At 37.3% G+C, this 17940-nt stretch overlaps 1 protein-coding gene across 1 annotated transcript; it reads left to right on the forward strand.

The window, feature by feature from the left end:
• The first annotated feature begins 1010 nt into the window (after nucleotides 1–1010).
• Nucleotides 1011–6178, forward strand: SPINK14 (serine peptidase inhibitor Kazal type 14 (putative)). The gene is made up of 4 exons (XM_019739037.3): nucleotides 1011–1322; nucleotides 2242–2285; nucleotides 4908–5044; nucleotides 6014–6178. Exons 1-4 carry the CDS (start codon nucleotides 1253–1255, stop codon nucleotides 6057–6059), a joined length of 297 nt encoding a protein of 98 aa, XP_019594596.1. The 5' UTR covers nucleotides 1011–1252; the 3' UTR covers nucleotides 6060–6178.
• The last annotated feature ends 11762 nt before the right edge of the window (nucleotides 6179–17940 follow it).

Here is a 17940-nt window from a genome sequence, read left to right on the forward strand (position 1 = left end):
ACTAACACATGCTCCTTACATGAGAGACACCAGACACAAAAGCATGTTGTATCTCTCTTCCTTTCTTCTTCTTTGTGAGGTGAGTCAATTGGGGCACACGTGGTGGGGAGATTGGACATCTGGCATTGTGGTTTAGCGTAGTTGGATCTTCCACTGTTGCTGCTCCATTCCTGAAGGAATCCGGGGAAGATGTCAGGAAGAGATGGGGGTATGCTTAACTAAAACATGGTGTACCAGATGGTCTCAGGAACAGGCAGAGTAGGCAGCTGTGTGCCAAGGACCTCCAACCATCTTGGGGAGTGGAGTACTGAGGAGACATTTCACCGTCTCAGGTAATATGTCTCACCATGGTGTATCAGCAAAGAGTTCATGTAAATTACCTTGACACATGCTGCAGAGCAGAAATTAAGTCCTAAAGGACATAGGGAGGACCAGGTGACATTTGCAGCATTAGGGAGACAGGGAGAGTTCAGTGTGGTTCTAGATCAGGCCCTGGAATGTGCATATGGCAGTCTCTAGGGTTGGGAAGGCTGCTACAGGCGAGGCAATCCCACAGAAGGATTTGATCATTGGTGTCTCCCTTTCCTGTCTGGAAGAAAATAGCGCTGGGGCCCCCTGAGATGGCACAAAAATGGTTTTTCTCCCTACGCACTCTCTCAGAATGCTCTAAGAGAATCTATCTAGCATTCCCAGTCAGAAAATTGTCAACACAGGCAGGTGTACCTGGAGCATTAGAAATCTTTGTCTTCATCCAAAGAGATGGTCTCTGCTTCATGAGCAAGTACAGACTGGCTTCTTCTGTGAGAAGCTCTTGTTGTCTAGAAGCCTCTAGTGGCCTCATCATTTTCTTTGTAGCCCTTTAAAGAAAAAAAAAGAAAAGGTTGACTCTTCAGGTAAGGAGTTGCCTTTTCAAGACACCTCCATACTAAAATAATACAATTATGCCCAAAGAGTAATCTCTGATTTACTTCTGTCGTCTGCGTAGTTACAGATCTGTCACTGAGGTCTATACTTGTAATTTTGACTAACAAAAATTTAACTTTTCCTGAGCATTTGTTCTTAGGGAAGGGTGGAATAGATTATCCAAGAGAAGTATAGAAAGTTTACAATACAATGGACAGACTAGAAATGAATTTTCACTTCAAAGGTGGTCTTAATATCCTGATTATTCTGCTTTGGTGATTTCATTCGAGGGCAACATCCTGAGACAATATCTCAGAGCATCATTCTAAGGACGTACCAGGAGGAAAACATGGCCAAATCTTTCCCAGCGCTCTACTCACTTTTGTTCTTCGTCCTGATACACTGGGTGTTAGCTTCTGGTGAGTAATTTGGCTGGTGCTGGCAGGCATGTAAGGCTGATTTGTGGGCTCTAACATTGTGATCTGAAATAGAATGCTTCAAAGTTCTTATTTATTTATTTGTTTTTATTTAAAGGTATCATTCTACTATATCTATATATCTGTATCTATAGAGAGAAAGACAATGGAGTGAGGGCCAGAAAAATGTCTTTTGGCCAATAGGCAAAGAGCCTTAGTTTTCCCATCTATTAATGCCGATTATGAGACCCAATTCATGGAGAGCAGGGGGTTTGTGTAATTCAGCGAAGTAACATGTAGAAGTGATTGGCAATATGCTTACATTGCAGTGCATCTTAAAAACTCAGAACTTTTGAAAATGCTTTGCCATGTATTTGATTAGGTTATTATTTTTGATATCCTTTTTTAGAGAAGAGTCATGTAGGGAGTTATAAAGTCACCTAGCCTCAAAGACCGAAGAGTTTGATTTTTTCATATATCTGCCATGAATTCCCAAGCATTTCATGAGCGAGTGTCTTTCCCCTCTCTGCAAAATGTGGGGATTGGGCTAAAAAGTCTCTAGAAAGTTCTAGCATTTCTTAATTTTTTTTTTTTTTCATATATGGGCTGCTGGTTCGGAATCTGCTCAAGCTGAGGTTAATTCCTGTTAACCAAAAAGTTACTTCATTTACTGGATTGGCAACATTTATGAGAGCAGTGATGCATCTATATAGTTGTCTGCTGATTATCTATCAGGAGAAGAAGAGTTGTTCCACATTTTTGAAAAACAAATAAGTAAATACATGTCCAAGTATAAACGAAATAATGTTTGAAATTATTACAAGCTTCCTTGGTAATAATTTAGAAGTCTTTTGTTCTGCTAACTTATTGAGATATGATTTTCCAGATATTAGATTCTGTAACTATTTTCAGTGTGTCTTAGTTTCAGGCCCTGGACACTGGTGGCCACCGCATGGAAATATTAAGGTAATCTCCCACTAGATTTCCCGGGACCGAGGATCTGATCTGAGTTTTCTTTGGAATTGCTGTTAAAACAATTTAGAACCTTTCTGCAGCAAGGTCATCTGTGACATTTTTCAATGGCCACTCATATTAATGTGACAGGTACACTGCAGGTATAAGAGCCCAGAGTAGAGTGATCCAAACTGGGAACAAAACTGAGATTTGGTCAGGAGAACACTAGGGAACCTTCCAGAGTGCCTGGGGAATGTGCGTGAACACGGACGACAGCCAGAGAGGGCAGGCTCGGAAGAGCCCACAGACTTGGGCATAACACGGTTTTTGCTCTTAAGGAACTCACAGTTTGGAGGAGGGAATGCTCCTAAATGCTCTGAGACTACAGATGATGCCTAAGTGAGTCGTGAATAGGGAACACAACCTCTGAGACACATATTGAGGAAAATGTGAAGGAATAGGAAACCCATGAACAGACTTCTTTTAAAAAGTGAGCTATGAGCTGCCCGGTGAGAAAGGCATAACGAGGCCAGCTTTGCTTTCAAGGGACCCATAGATCAGAGTGTAGAACCTGACAGAGGCGGTAGCTCCAGCAAAAGAATCTGCAGAATTTGTCCAGGATTTATACTCTGGTCCCATACAGTCCAGTTTTAGCATTTGCCTCTCCAGAAAGTTGCCTGTAGGAGTTATCCCCTTGCCTAGCAATCCATAAATAAAAATTAACTTACTCATTTTCACTTATTTTCTTTAAGAAATATTTACATAACTTCTGCGCTGTGCCCTAGGATACAATATTGAGGAAAAGAGATATATCCCCTTTTCTCAGAAGCTTACAAGTAGCCAGAAAAAAGGGAAAGGGACAATGATTATTTGTAGTAAATTCCACAAATAAAAGAAGTAGGATGGTACCATAGAGAATATATATTGTGAGTAGAGATACTCACTATAACAGTGTGATCAGTGATGGCCTCTCTGGCATGGGGACATCTAAGCTGAGACCGGAAGGGTAAAAGGTGCCACCCAGGTGGAGAGCAGTGAGTTAGACTTTACCTACTTGAGTTAGATTGAACACCTGTGTGACTGGAACATAGCGAGAGTGAGGAGTGCAGCAGATGCTACAATTACAGCCTGATGAAAACATCTCATTAGAAAGAGGGAAAAAAATGGAGCTATATTTATAGACAATAACACTAACTATTCTTGCTTTTTTTATTTGATTACTCTATATTAATTCAGATTAAACTATTTTATATCTCACTCATTTATGCAATGGCTAAGTGCCTATATTTGTGCCAGGCACACGATGGTTAGTCTACTCAGATACAGACCTTACACTTATGGGCTTATAATTTTGGCGGCATGTGAAATTAGGCAAATAATTACACATATGCTTTATTACACACTAATTAGAGGTATAAAAAGAAAGAATGGAGAGTTGGGATTGTATTTTGAGAAATATTGCTGAACAAGTAGGTTATATAACCTGAGTTCTGAAGGTAGAATGAGTTTAAATTCTGGAAAAAATATGTTTGGTGGGGTGGTCATGACAAACCTGAGATGGAGGGAACATGGAGCATTTGGGAAAAATAAAACTAAAAAGGCAAAGAGCAAGGTGGTATATGGCAAACTTGGAAGAGTTGGGAGGATCCAGATCACATAAGGTCTTCTATCCCATACTAAGAACATTTTTTATGGGAAATGAGGTGTAATTAGAGGATCAAGGGGATGAAATGATTCCATCGATGTTTAAATGATGGAAACTAGAGGACATGGGTCATAGAGTGACAGACGTACAGGAGGTAGATGATGGGATCCTGGCCTTGGTGGTGGTGGTGGATAGATAAGCAAAGTAGGAAGAAGAGTTTCTAAGCTCAAATATGAATTCTCTTTCTCTAAATACTCAGCCAAAACTCTCTCCCACCTTGGATCAGAGGTGTTTTATCTATCATATGGCACTCATACAGCCCAAGAGACCACCATCTTCAAGCTCCATCATCCCAGAGTCACTGCTTCAAGCCATCACTGACACCAGCTTTGCAAGTAGACATGAGTTCCAATCCCTGATGACACATGTTCCTTCCTTTGTTGTCACTTTTCCCTACAAAATCAGGGAGTTATTCCAAATGATCTCACATTTCAAAACTTCAAAACAAGAGTTGACTTGGGGTTTTTAGAGTGGATGAAATGTGATAAATATTTTAAATCAAGGCACATGGATTTCAGTGAAGCATCTTTTCCAACTGTGGGGCTTTAGATTCCTTAGCTGAGTTGGCATAGAAAATCTCTCAGAATATTTCCAGGTCTAATACTCTGGAAGCAAAGGAGATTGAGAAAGAAGCTACATTTTCAAAATAGATTCTGTTTATCCAGTCTTCCTACTCCCACTCTAGCATAGCAGGCTTCTATTCTCTATTACTGGCAGGAGGTCCTGACAACGAGGGCATCATGTTGTTATCAGATGAGATATACATAGCTTCTGATTGCATTGCTTTGGGGAGGAGGGAACTGTGAGACCTTTGGTGAGACTGGAATATGATCCTGGCTATGTTTAGATTTTCCTAATAAAATCCAGAGGTGACCTACCCATCTGTGCATGTGTTTCTAATTGTATCGTTCTTTTCCATTGAATTTCAGGTGAAATGTCCATATAAAAAAGTAGACTTGTATTGGTTCAAAGGAACAATAAACCCCTGCCTTGGTGTATATCAACCCATCTGTGGCACCAATTTCGTCACCTATGAAAACCCCTGCATCTTGTGCATTGAGAGCTTGTGAGTACTATTTGGGGAAAAAGAGAGAATAATGGACAAGCTTAGGCCACAGCAATTATTATCTACCCCTTCTCTATCAGCCTTGATGCTGGGAATTTGCACAAATAATAACCAGTCCCTCCTCAAAAGAGCATTTGGTCATCTAAAGCCCATTGGAGTAGCAAGCAGACTCTCTGTGCTCGGTGGTGTTTGTTAGATCTTTCTTCTCTCTGAGCCCTCGCATCCCCCTATGCCAAGTGATGGATGGATTTTCACTTGAAGCTTCAAATATCCTTTCGAGTCCTGAAATTCTTTGATTTTTAAGACAAATTGTGGTTTTGCCTTTTCTCAGATATATTCAACCTCTGATGTGTCTAAAACTGTGAGCTAGGAGGAGGTGACAGCAAATTTGGGTCCTTCAGCTAAGAAGGAGTGTTTAGATTTTTTGGATTTATGTGACATGATTCTGTGATTAGATCTGGAGGTATCATAAAACTATGACTTCAGTTTTGATCTCTGGATAAGCCAGCACAGTTCACAGGGAGAAAAATTATTCCCATTGCATCAGACTGGAGCCCTTATCCCAATTATTATTTTGTAATTTTGTGCACGGAGCAATGACAGGAGTGTGTGAACCCCAGGTCATCAGAACTAATAAGCAATTCAGCCAAAGTGTGTGAGTATTGACAGATACAATGAAGGTTGATATGCCTCACATATCTCAAGCTCAGGACTAATTCAATGACCTCTTTTCAAAGAGATTGTACCATAGGTCATAATACCTTCAGTGACATCTTAAAATCATAAAAGGATAATCGGGTAGGAAATGCAATAACTTGACTTTTGTCTTTTGTTAATTCCCCCTTATGCTCTGGCTCTTAGTTTCCTCAAATATAAAATAAGGGTGCTAGCTAAGACAATTTTTAAAGCATTCTTGTAGCTCTGACATTCTATTATTTAATGTAATATTTATTCTGACTCTTCCTTTAGGAAATCTAAGGGGAAAATTAAGTTTCTACATGATGGAAAATGCTAGCTGAGTGGACTTGGATGGGAAAGAAGATATCTTCTGTTTCTCTCCATCAATCCTCCTCTTGCAACTCACCTGTTCTTTACCCCTCCTTACGTGTGCTCTCAGTGATAGAGTTTCTCTTACAGAGCTTGTATCAAACAGCTAAATGTTCTTTCTTTAGACCTCTTCCTTCATGGATTTAACTGCCCTCCATGTTCTCCCTAATAAAATGTTCTGAAAGTCTGATTTCACTTGGGTTTTATATCTGTGTCTCAAGTCTCAGAAATAGAACAAATTAAACATTTGAGCTGAGGGTCAAAGACAAACACTGGGATTAATCAGCTCTCTGATACTGTGAACAGTGGAGTAATCTATGTAAAGGCCCCGGCTGTCTTCCAAGGAACATGACAGAAATGTTTTCTATATTCCTTTGGCATTAAAAAAAGAAAAGAAAAAACAATTAGAACTATGAAGCACTCTGCTCTTCCTAGTCATTCCTCTTGCCTGCTTTCTGCAAACTCCTCATCAAACAGCCCCCCTGTTAGACTCAACCTTGAAAGAGAAGCATTTACTCATGTCTGGCTTAGTTCAACAGAGCCCAGCACTTTCACTGGCTCTACTTTTCTCCGTAGAAGGAGGCCCAATTGATGGTATCCATGAATGCGCCATTGGTCACTGGTCTTTTTCTTAAATTTTTGACACATTTTAACCTCTGAAACATAAGGGGAGTGTACTTCTTTGAGTTGTGTGTGAGTGTTTTAATATGGAGAGAAGACTGATGTACACTACTATGCCCTCTTCGGAGAGCAGCTTGCTCCCTATTGGCTTAGGAAGGAGCATTCTTCTGCCTCTGAATATCCCATAAGACTACAGTCAGAGAGTTTATATGTTCTGTTAGCTCTTTGACCTTGACTACCATGGCAATTACATGGTGGATATACAACTCCATTGAAAAAGAAACAGTCCCCTTTGGTCTATCATCTTTAGAATATGGAAAGCAAATAGTTCTGGGGAAAATGAAATCTTCTCTCTTTATAGTGTGTCACTTTCCATTGCTCCAAGTCTTGGGCCATATGTAGGAACACCAAGAACTCCAGGGAGGACTGTTCTCCAACACGATTGCTTTGACTTCCTGTTCACAAATCCTTTCTTCTGCAATAATCAATCTGTTATCATTCAGTAGATTGTTTTTATCTCAAACATTTTAATTTAATCTCTACAAGTTTGATTTATATCTTCCATGTTTCTAACTTTTCAAAAAAGTTATTATAACTGGAATGCAATTATAATAATTATTTTTTTTATGATTTTACCTGCTAATTCTAATATCTGTCAGTTCTAGGTAGGTTTGGGTTTGTTGATTTTCTTCTCATTATGGATTGTATCTTAGGATACCAGACAGTGTGAGTTTTATCTTGTTTGGTTCTGAGTATTTTTGTATTTCTAGAAATATTCTTAAGCTTTGTTCTGAGACACTGCTCAATTACATGGAAATAGTCTGACCCTCTGGAATATTGCTTTTAAGAGTTGTTAGGTGGGACCAGGGCAGTATTCACTGAGAGCTAATAATACCTCACTGCTGAGGCAAGACCCTTTTGAGTACCCTACTCAATGCTCTGTGAATTACAAGGTTTTTCTAGTCTGGCTGATAGGAACAGGCACCAATATCAGCCCTATATGAGATCTGGGCTCTGTTATGTCTAATTCTCTCTGGTGGTCCTTTCTTGGCTTTGGGTAGTGTCCGCACATGTAAGCACCAGCCAGTAATCTACTGAGCTTTCTGTCCAGCTCTCCAGTGCTGTGGTCTTGCAAACTATAGCCACTTTGATCTCTCTCCTCTCAGCACTCTCCTCAATTCAGGAAATCCACTTGCTCTATCTGAGTTCCTCTTTCCTATTCTTAGAATATCTCACAATGAAGAAACCAAGGCTAGTCATAGAGTTCACCATATTTATTTCCCATCTATCAGGAATCACTATCTTTCATTGCCTGATATCTAGTATCATGGTTTCATATATTTTTGTGTTTTTTTGTTTTCTTCTTAGATAGGAGGTATATCTGGTTTATCTTACTCCATATTATCTGAAAGTAAAGGTCAGATTTATCTTTATCATGTCATTGTGCAGTTGGTTGTCTGTATCCCCAGACTCCACTTCTATGACTCAACCAACTGCAGATCAAAAAAAAAAATTTTTTTTTAAAGTTGTTATGTTATTGTAGATGTGTACTATGTAGTTAGGCCTACGACGGTTGCGTCTGTACTGGACCTGTACAGATTTTTTTTTTTTTCTTGTCATGGTTCCCTAAACAATACACCATGACAACTATGGATATAACATTTACATTGTGTTAAGTATTATAAGTGATCTAGAGATGATTTAAAGTATATGGGAGAATGAGTAGGTTATATGCAAATATAGGCCATTTTATATAAGTGACTTGAGCATCTGTAGATTTTGGTATCACCAGAGGGTCCTGGAATCAATCCCCTGTGGATATCAAGGGACAACTGTAGTTATGTTTTCCTCTAATACCTTCTAAAATCTAGACTACAGCATAATGTCATTATTCTAATTTTCTAAGATTTCCAGACAATAAGATTTGTGCTCTGTAATAATACAATTTTTTTCCAGTGGATAATAAAGCATTTACTTAAGTTTGCTATACACAAGATTAAAAAGGACTGTCATATTAATATTTTTTCCTATCATTTGATCGTATACATTTTCTAAAAAAGAAAGGAAGTCAGCATATTTATCTCAATGCAAGACTTCCCTCCTTTCAGTGCAATTCCTAAAAGCGAATCATTTCTACACATATCCTACCACTGCCAACATAAAAGGAGCTTTCCTCTAAGTGTCCTAGCTCTGGCAGCCACTACCTGTGCTCCTCTCTCGCTCTCTCCCCTCCCCCTGCTCCCTCCCCCTCCTCTTTTGCCCTCACCATCTCCCTCTCCCTCTCTGGCGTTTTCAATTTTGAAATCCCTCTGTCTGGTTCCCCTTATTTTTAATCCTCTAATTATTGATGAGTCCCAAATTTTTGTCAATGCTATCTTCTCTTTCCCCAGCGTACTTTCTCTGTTTGACAATCCCACTCACATCTGTAATTACACTATTGTCTGTATACTTAAAACTCATGGACCCTCATGATAAGACTGTACCCATCTTATATATCAGATACTAGATACTTTAATTTCATTGGCTCATAGACTCTTTAAAATCAATCTATCAAATGTAAGTCCTATTTTTTTCTTTCTAAATGTGCTCCTCCACATTTTGATTTAATGAAAGTCAATGTAACTACTCTGAGTCTTTCTCAGTCTAAATCAATTTCAGTATTATATATATATATTCCTTATTTTATCTTAAATATAAATTAAACACATGAACATGTGTTTCATCCAAGTCTTCACCATGTTTTAATAGGTTATTTTGATATTCTTCTTAACTGTTAATCGCAGCCTGTATTTTATTCTCCCACCCATAATCCTATCTCTATTGTTGCATCATTAAAATATAAACTGTTTCAAAGATCACTATCTTAGTATGACTTACAAGACACTATTTCATCTGCTACAGGCACTCTCTAAAGCCCAACTTCAACCATAATGTTCTTACAGGATTTGTAACCAACCCTATTTGCCCACAAGGTGGCAGTAATGCACTGCTGCTTAAGGGATGTACGGCGAGTAACAAATGAGGGCAAAACCTTAAGTAGAAGCAAGAGGGCCCTCTTTCATTGCCTATTTATCAATCCCCATTTCTGAACCTAATTAAGGGGAAGATTTCAAGATGGAAAGAGATTCCAGCACTTTCTGATGTTATTTTTCTTTTTCCCAGGAAAGTGAAATCTCCTAATATACTCCATGCTGAACTCTTATTCAGGTCTCCCATTGGTTGGGAGAGTTGGAAAATGTTTCTAACTACTAGACCGAACGTTACTGTTACTTCTTTTGTTTGTTTCTGTTTAAGGAGGGCACAGCTCACAGTGGCCCTTTGGGGATCAAATCGGCAACCTTGGTGTTATTAGCACCAGGTTCTAACCAACTGAGCTAACCGGTCACCCCCCCGCTGTTGTAATTCTATGGAGGTCTTAGCTCTCCTTTCCCTTCCCCTCCCCTCCTCTCCTCCTTTTTACCCAAAGAATGTTAGTCAATTCAAAGAGACAGACTTGAGTAAGCTATCTATCGTTTGTTTTCCAAACAGAAGTTAGAAATTACTTGAAGTATGGGTATGTGTAGGCAGCTAAAGAGGTTTATTGAAATAACATACAAACAAACCTACACTGTGGTTAATTTTTTAAATTTAAATTTAAAATTTGTATTTTAATATTATTTTACTTTAATAAAAACTAATATATACTTTCTTAACAAGAATTCAAAAATACAGAAAAGTAAATTTTAATTAAAAAATAAAATTATGTAAAACATTACAACCAAGGCTTTCTGTCATCAAATTTAGATGAAAATCTTTCCTGAGCTCTTCTTCTTCGTTTAATGACTAAGAGTGTGATGGAAATGATATCATAAAAAGGAACATACTATACATGCTACTTTTGAAAGGAGAGCTTATTGAATACAAGCCAATATACAAATGAAGAAGAAATTACATTCTGAATGTGTGCAATAAATACATTGAAAATAAAACTTATTTAAAAGATATTACTTCCCAGAATATCAAAAATAAATACATATGGAAAGGCAACTCTAACAGTATGTATAATCTCTACCCTGACTGTTACAAAAAATTAATCAAAGATTTTAAAGAAATCCTAAAACATGGAAATATGTACCTATTTATCAATTTAAAAATTCAATATTGTAAAGAGGTACACTCATTCTAAAATGTTTTATAGATTCAACATAATCTTGCTCAAGCAACATCTTTTTTGAGAAAATAGCAGTATGATTTTCAAATTTGTGTGAAACCAATAGGAATAAAGAATAGACAAGATAATGTGGAGGAAGAACAAAGCTAGAGGACTTAGTACTATCAGGTCACGAGACTTATTCTCAAGCAATAATAATAAAGAAAATACAGGATGCAAAGAAGACAAATACACCAGCAAAATGGAATTTATAGTACAGAAATAGACCCACACATATATGGTCATTTGATTTATCACAAAAAGACACTGTAATAACATTATGAAAGGATACTCTTTATTAAATTATGCTGAATCTATTGGATATACACATGGGAGTAAATAAATCTTAACTCAATTTCAATTTGAATTAATATTCAAAAAGCCAATTCAAAAAATCTTTTAGAAGGAAATATATCTTCAAGAACTTAAAGTATGCAAATACTGCTTAACCTGGCAAAAAAAAGCACTAAGTGTAAATAAAAATATGTAAACTGTACAATATTAAAATAATGAATTTAAGTTCATCAAAATACACCATTAGTAGAGTGAAAAGTAAAACACCAACTACCGTGTTTCCCCGAAAATAAGACCTAGCCGGACTATCAGCTCTAATGCTTCTTTTGGAGCAAAAATTAATATAAGACCCGGTCTTATTTTACTATAATATAAGACCGGGTCTTTAATATAATATAATATAATATAATATAATATAATATAATATAATATAATATAATATAATATAATATAATATAATATATATATAATGTAATACCAGGTCTAATATAAATAATATAATACCAGGTATAATATAATATAATATAATATATATAATATAATACCAGGTCTTATATTAATTTTTGCTCCAAAAGACTCATTAGAGCTGATGGTCCAGCTAGTTCTTATTTTCGGGGAAACACAGTATTAAATCATCATGTTGTACACCTTAAATATATACAATTTTTATTAAGAAATAAAAAACCAACTTCTCCTCCTGTGCTCACTAGCTCATCTACTCTTGTTTTCGCAAGAATGCTATTTCAGCAATTTTATCAATGTCCCGAATTCTCAATTTTACTTTTACTTTTAGACCTTTCCCATAGCTTATATACTTCACGTTATTTCTACCGTTAAGGAAAATAAAACAGAAAAAATAAATACTTCCTGGATTCCGCATCTATCTTGATTTTTCTTCATTAACTTCCTCCTTTTAGGCCAACACTCCTCTAAAGGGTAGGCTATTCATACTGACTCCAATTTATTTCCTTCTATTTTTAACAAAGTTGAATCAAGTTCCATCCATGACTACAACAAAATTTATTATCAATGTCCTTTTATGTTGCTAAAGCCAATGGTCAATTCTTAATCCTCATTTCATTTTACATATCAATAGCATTCCATACAGTTAAACACTCCTTCCTCTATAAAATGTTTTTCCCCCATTAGGCTTCCATAATAACTTCCTCTTAGAGATGCACCATCTTCTCTCTGCAAGTTCCTCTTCATCAGCTGACCACTAAAGAGTGAAGGGCTATAGGGTTTCAGCCTTTGGACCTATTCTGGATTTTGTCTATGGTTATTCTCTTAGTGATCTCACCTCTATCTAGATTTAGATCTCATATCTGTACTTTTGAGAAGATTAATAAAATTGATAAACTTCTAAGTCAGACTTCCCCCAAATCTAGATTCTTATATACATACAGCCCACACCTCATTTTTATTTCAATGTCTAATCAAAATCTCAAGTTTATTCTGTCCTAAACTGAGCTCTTGACATCCTTTCCCCCAAAATTGTTTCTTCCCTATTGCTCCCCAACTCATAAAATGGCAACTCCATTTTTTCTAGTTGCTAAGCCAAAAACTTTAAAGTCATCCTTGGCTCCACTTTCTCTCACACCCAACATGTAATCCATCAGCAAATTATTTTGGCTCTGTCTTCAAAATATACCCTAAAGCTAACTACTTTTTATCACCTCCACTTTAATCCCTTAGTACAAGCCACTGTCTTATTTCACTTGAATTACTATAATAATCTTCTAATTACCATCCTTGTGTCTACTCTTTCAGTATTGTCTTCAACATTATACACCAGCACTATACATTCAGACAGAATAATTCTGTCTAAATATAATTTTTATCATGCCACTTCCTTCATCATAAGTCTCTAATAACCAGGCACGACTTGCCAGCTCTTTCATAAAGGCCCCTCGCTACTACCTGAGAGTATTCTCTGTTGTTTTCAGGTCTGTGGGTTATTCCCTCTGAGTCACCTCCCCTCCCCACCACCATAAAAAATGGCCTGTTGTTTACAGCTGAGTAATTTTCTTAGCTTGCTTCCGGCCCATAGATGTTTTATATCCAATTGCGCAAATAAGGTTTCTTCATTTTCAATATCTGTCCTTTTGAGTCTAAGCTTAATGTCTTCAAAAATGTTTTGAGTTCTTTATGCATCATTTTTGCATTACACTTTATTGGGCAAAAGGCACACTTCAAATCTATTCAAGAAAAGCCCTTCTGAACCTTTGGTCCCTGTGTGGTTACTGACAGACAATGCATTTGGAACGTCTGTTGTTTCACCCAGAATTTATGAGACACATACTTAAGATACCTAGAAGGTCTGTTGATTGCTACAAAGGGCCTATAAAGGACCACCTGAAAACTAGCTGAGGTTTAAAAGGGTCTGACAGTTCCATAATTGGATATATCTTGACCTTGAGATGATTTACTGGCAGCAAATACGCTTTTATTTTTGTCCCAAGTCTCCTTTCTGGGAGAGACTGGGGCTGAGAAACAATTACGGTTTCTAATCCAGAAAGTCCTAGGTCCTTTATGTTCCCTCTAGGTTCTTCTTGAAAGCTGAATAATTCCTCCTTTATCTCAGCTCTCTTTTTCTGTGCCTTATGATGAAATTAGTGGATATTTTCAGCATTTAACCTGGAATTCTGCTTAGCAAGATCAATCAGCTCATTAGATGATAATTTTCTATATTCTACATTAATCCAGATCTCGGTTTTGCTAAACTTTTCATCACTAAATAAAATACGTTTCCCTTCCTCCAGTTTACTATAACATTTTTTTCCCCGTTTTTATTTATGCTATTTCCAACAGCGTGCGTGGGGCGCATCAGGCTTCTGCTAATTGTTTCCTCAAGGTCCTTCTAAGCTTCTGCCCACCACCTTGTCTCAAAGCCAATGACACACGTTTAGATTTTTGTTATTGCCAAACATAATTTCCAGACACCAAATTCAGTTCCATTTATTAATTCTGCATTACAAACAAACTTTAAATTAGTAGTATAAAATAAGAACGATTGTATTCTATTTATGGAATCTATGGGAGCAGGGAGCAGGCAATAGGGGATTTATAGGGGATTTATAGTTTGTCTCTGGTCCAGGATGTAGAGATGCAGTATTTGGAGGCTTATGAATAGAAATTAAAGAGAATATAGAGAACACTCAGAAATGTGGGGTTTCACAGGAGATTAAAACAATGTTTCTAGACTCCCACATAGTAAGAAATAAAACTGAAAAAGCCCTTTAGTAACGAAAGCCACATGCATTTCCTCAGTTTAAAAAAGTCATTCAGGTTTGTTGCCAACATCACATTAAAGATGTTACTTTCCCACTAAGCTTATTTCAGATGCCACAAGCTATCCACCGTTAAATAATAGAGATGGAAACAAAACATCAAGACAGAAAAGTCATAGGACAGGCCTTAGAATTGAAGTTAGAAGGGACTTTGAACATAGTTACCTGTATTATATGGACACAAGTAAAAGGAAATAGTTCAAGGACCTTCTAAATTTTGAGGATTGGTTTGCCAGAGAAACAATAAGCACATAAAGGAGCCTCTTACCTTCAATAAGTTTGAAACCCCTGAACTTGACCGTAAAGAAGTAGGTTTTGAAAATAGGGTAGCCCCAAAGGTAAACATGTTTCCCAATTCCATCTCAGACTGGTCACTGATGAAAGAAGGGCAAGTAAGATCCTATCAGGGGGCAGAGCCAGAAACTACAAAGAAGAAGAGAAAGGGGTGTTGTTTCAGATAAACAAATTCAGAGTCTTATCAAAGAATGTACCCCCGCTACCAGGGCCGGAGTTTTCATCAGCCCAGGTAAGCAGGAGTTTATGAGTGCTATGTGCCAGTGATGTCCGTGTATCTCATTACACCTTTTTTCTGAATGGGAGCTTGAATTGTGATGATCCTGTCTAGCTCCTCCATTACACATTGTATATGGAGGAGGAGATAGGGGCTGATAGCATGCCTCATAATGACGCATAGGTCTCCATAAAGCACCACTTTCAGCATTCCTGAACTTTTAGCTTGTGCAATGACTGGTTAATGCTTTAGATTGTGTCTTATGAGGAGTCGAATAAGTATGTCCTAAGTGTGGGAAAAAGGGTGTGCATGGCTGTCTGGTAGTCACAGGGGCAAATTGTCACTGCTATAATATAGACTCATTGCTGGGGAGTGGAAGCCCAACAAGGCGCTTGCTTTTTCTACCCCCATTGCATATAAGGATGATTATGTGACTAGTTCTCATCAATGACGACTGCTGTTGCACTTGTAAGCCAAGGTAGTAAAGAATCATGTGTGAACCCTTCACAGTGTTTTTCATCTTCCCATCACCTTGATGCAAATGAGCATTGCAAATTTGAGTCAGATGTTGAACCCAGAAATGAAAGGAGACTGGATCTGTCCATCACAACTTGGAGAAAAGCTGTCTATAAGCCTGAGAGAATCATCTGAGAAACAGACTTCCTCCTGTGTAAGTTAATATACATAGGGGGTAATTTGTTATATCAACTGAGATCATCTTACATGAAACAATTTGTAATAAAAAGTATAATGCACAATTTACCTGCATCCGGGTATGGAGATAAGGGAGCTACTGGATTGTACTACCTGATACATACAGGATTGAGTTTTTTACATATTCAGGCAACAAGCCTTAGTGATACATATTGCCCTCTGTGTGCAAATAACTAAATAAAATAAATCAAGCTTTTGTAAATTGGATCATACAAGCATTGATCCTTCTACCCAACATAGTTATTTAGCTTCTACAGTTTTTTTTTTTCGTAGTGGTTCTGAAAGATATATAAATAAATCAGTCAAATAAATCCCTACCCTCAAAGGCTATATACTATTTTAAGTAATAATGGAAAACTTCTAGAAGGTAGATGTATAGTCATAATATACCACATGCTACATGCTGTGAAAGATAAAATGTTGGGTTTTATTATAAGTCAGAAGAGAGAGAGTGGTTTGCTCTTTCTTGGGTAATGGTGGAAAATATTTTCGAATGGGCTTTATGTTAGGTTGGCCAGGAAACTGGGTCAGATTCTGATGGGCAGAGGTAGCAACAATGTGTTTGAGACAGAGCAAATGTTAATGGGCAAAGGCACAGAAAGAGGAAAATGCAGCATACTCAAAGTTCTAGTGGTTTGAGCCTCTGATGTTGGGAAAGGAAACTGGGAGATGAAATTGACACAGAAGATATGTCTGGTCATAGAACACTGAATCCCAGGCTAAAGCTCTTTAATTTTATTGGCTAAGCTTTGTTAAGCAATGGAGAGGCACTCCCAGGTATTTTTCCCGTTGGGTAGCTTGTCAGGACCAGAGTTGATAGGCTTGGGAAAGAATGTGGAGAGAAGTAATAATGTTGTGGAACTTAGAAATAAAAATTCTTGCAGAGGCTTTCCCAGCGTTTTGGGCAAATGTAATGATGTCTTGTGTGAACTACATCACCTGACCTGGGCAATACTGCTTCATTGTGATTTTAAAAGATGTTGGCCAACTTTTCCCTCATATTGTAGAGTGCGTTAGCAATCATTTAAGAGGCTTCCTGTGATGGTTATAATTAAGCTTCAAAGGGAACAGGCAAAGCCAGACATTTAGTTGAACTGAAACTATTTCCTTATTTCCATTGTTACCAAAGTACAGTTCACCCTAGTTTTCCCATCACACTTGCCAGAGAGAGAATAAACGTTTCCACTTAGGACAGTAGAGAAAGCCAGTATGCCAGCAAAAGTTTTTATTATTCTTTTCTTTCTTTTTTTTTTTTTTAATTTATTGGGGTGACAATTGTTAGTAAAATTACATAGATTTCAGGTAAGAGTTTTTATTATTGTCTGATTCATTTCACTTTAGGTCGCTGTGCGTTGTGTACACAGCATGACGTTTCAGGACCGATTTGGACCCGGCCTATTTTCAGTCTCCTTTTCAGCCACCTTTAGCAAGGAACCTGTGCTTTAGCCTACTGAGCTATTTGTAGTTGGTGTTCCTATAGTTATTTGTCTTCATGCGTCATGTCTATTCTTACGGATTTTAGCTTGCTTTTATCTATACCTGTGTGTCCTCCTCGTCTTCAACAACACCACTCCTCCACTTCCAGCCTGTCTTATTTTGCTGCAGAACTTTTATTTATCCTTCAAGGCTCACACCTGTGCAAGTGTATCTTTTTCTTTTCTTATGAGACCTCGGATGACACTATCCTAACAAAATTAGTTGAATCTGTATTTATGCACTCATAGAATTTTTGAAAAACTATATTTTCTAGAAAGTTATTACATTATATGTGAATTATATTGCATATATCTGACTTGCTAAACTGTAAGCTCCTTGAGTTCAGGGTTAACACAGTGTTATAAGTACTATGTTTGAGGCATGAGCAAATCACTATGAGAATGTAGAGAGAGCAAGCCAAGCAAACTGATAGGAACCATTGAGAAACCTCAACATTCAAAGAATGGAATAGAAAATTAGGAGGCAGTTTAGATAAGATAACCAAAAGACTGCTAGGTAAAAAATGTAAATAAATATAAAAGTAGTTTGCATTTTTTCATTCAAAAAATATTTTATGGGCTTAGTCCAGGGAAATCAATAGGAGAATTTAAAAGAAAAATAAGGTAAACTCCTGTCTTGCCCTCAAGCTCATTATAATCTCATGTTGTAGGTAAAACTACCAAACAAAAATCAATCAGTAAATACTATAACATAGCAATTCAGTACTGACCTCTGTGGAACAACTTAGAAAGCT

This window comes from Rhinolophus sinicus, chromosome 5 (assembly GCF_057876585.1).
Source record: "Rhinolophus sinicus isolate RSI-liver-muscle chromosome 5, RSI-T2T, whole genome shotgun sequence".
Lineage (NCBI taxonomy): Eukaryota > Metazoa > Chordata > Mammalia > Chiroptera > Rhinolophidae > Rhinolophus > Rhinolophus sinicus.

Coding starts and splice junctions, on each gene's coding strand:
- SPINK14 (XM_019739037.3), top strand. CDS start 1,253: ATGGCCAAATCTTTCCCAGCGCTCTACTCACTTTTGTTCTTCGTCCTG. Junction 2,286..4,907: donor CACCGCATGGAAATATTAAG/GTAATCTCCCAC, acceptor ATTGAATTTCAG/GTGAAATGTCCATATAAAAA. Junction 5,045..6,013: donor ATCTTGTGCATTGAGAGCTT/GTGAGTACTATT, acceptor CTCTTCCTTTAG/GAAATCTAAGGGGAAAATTA.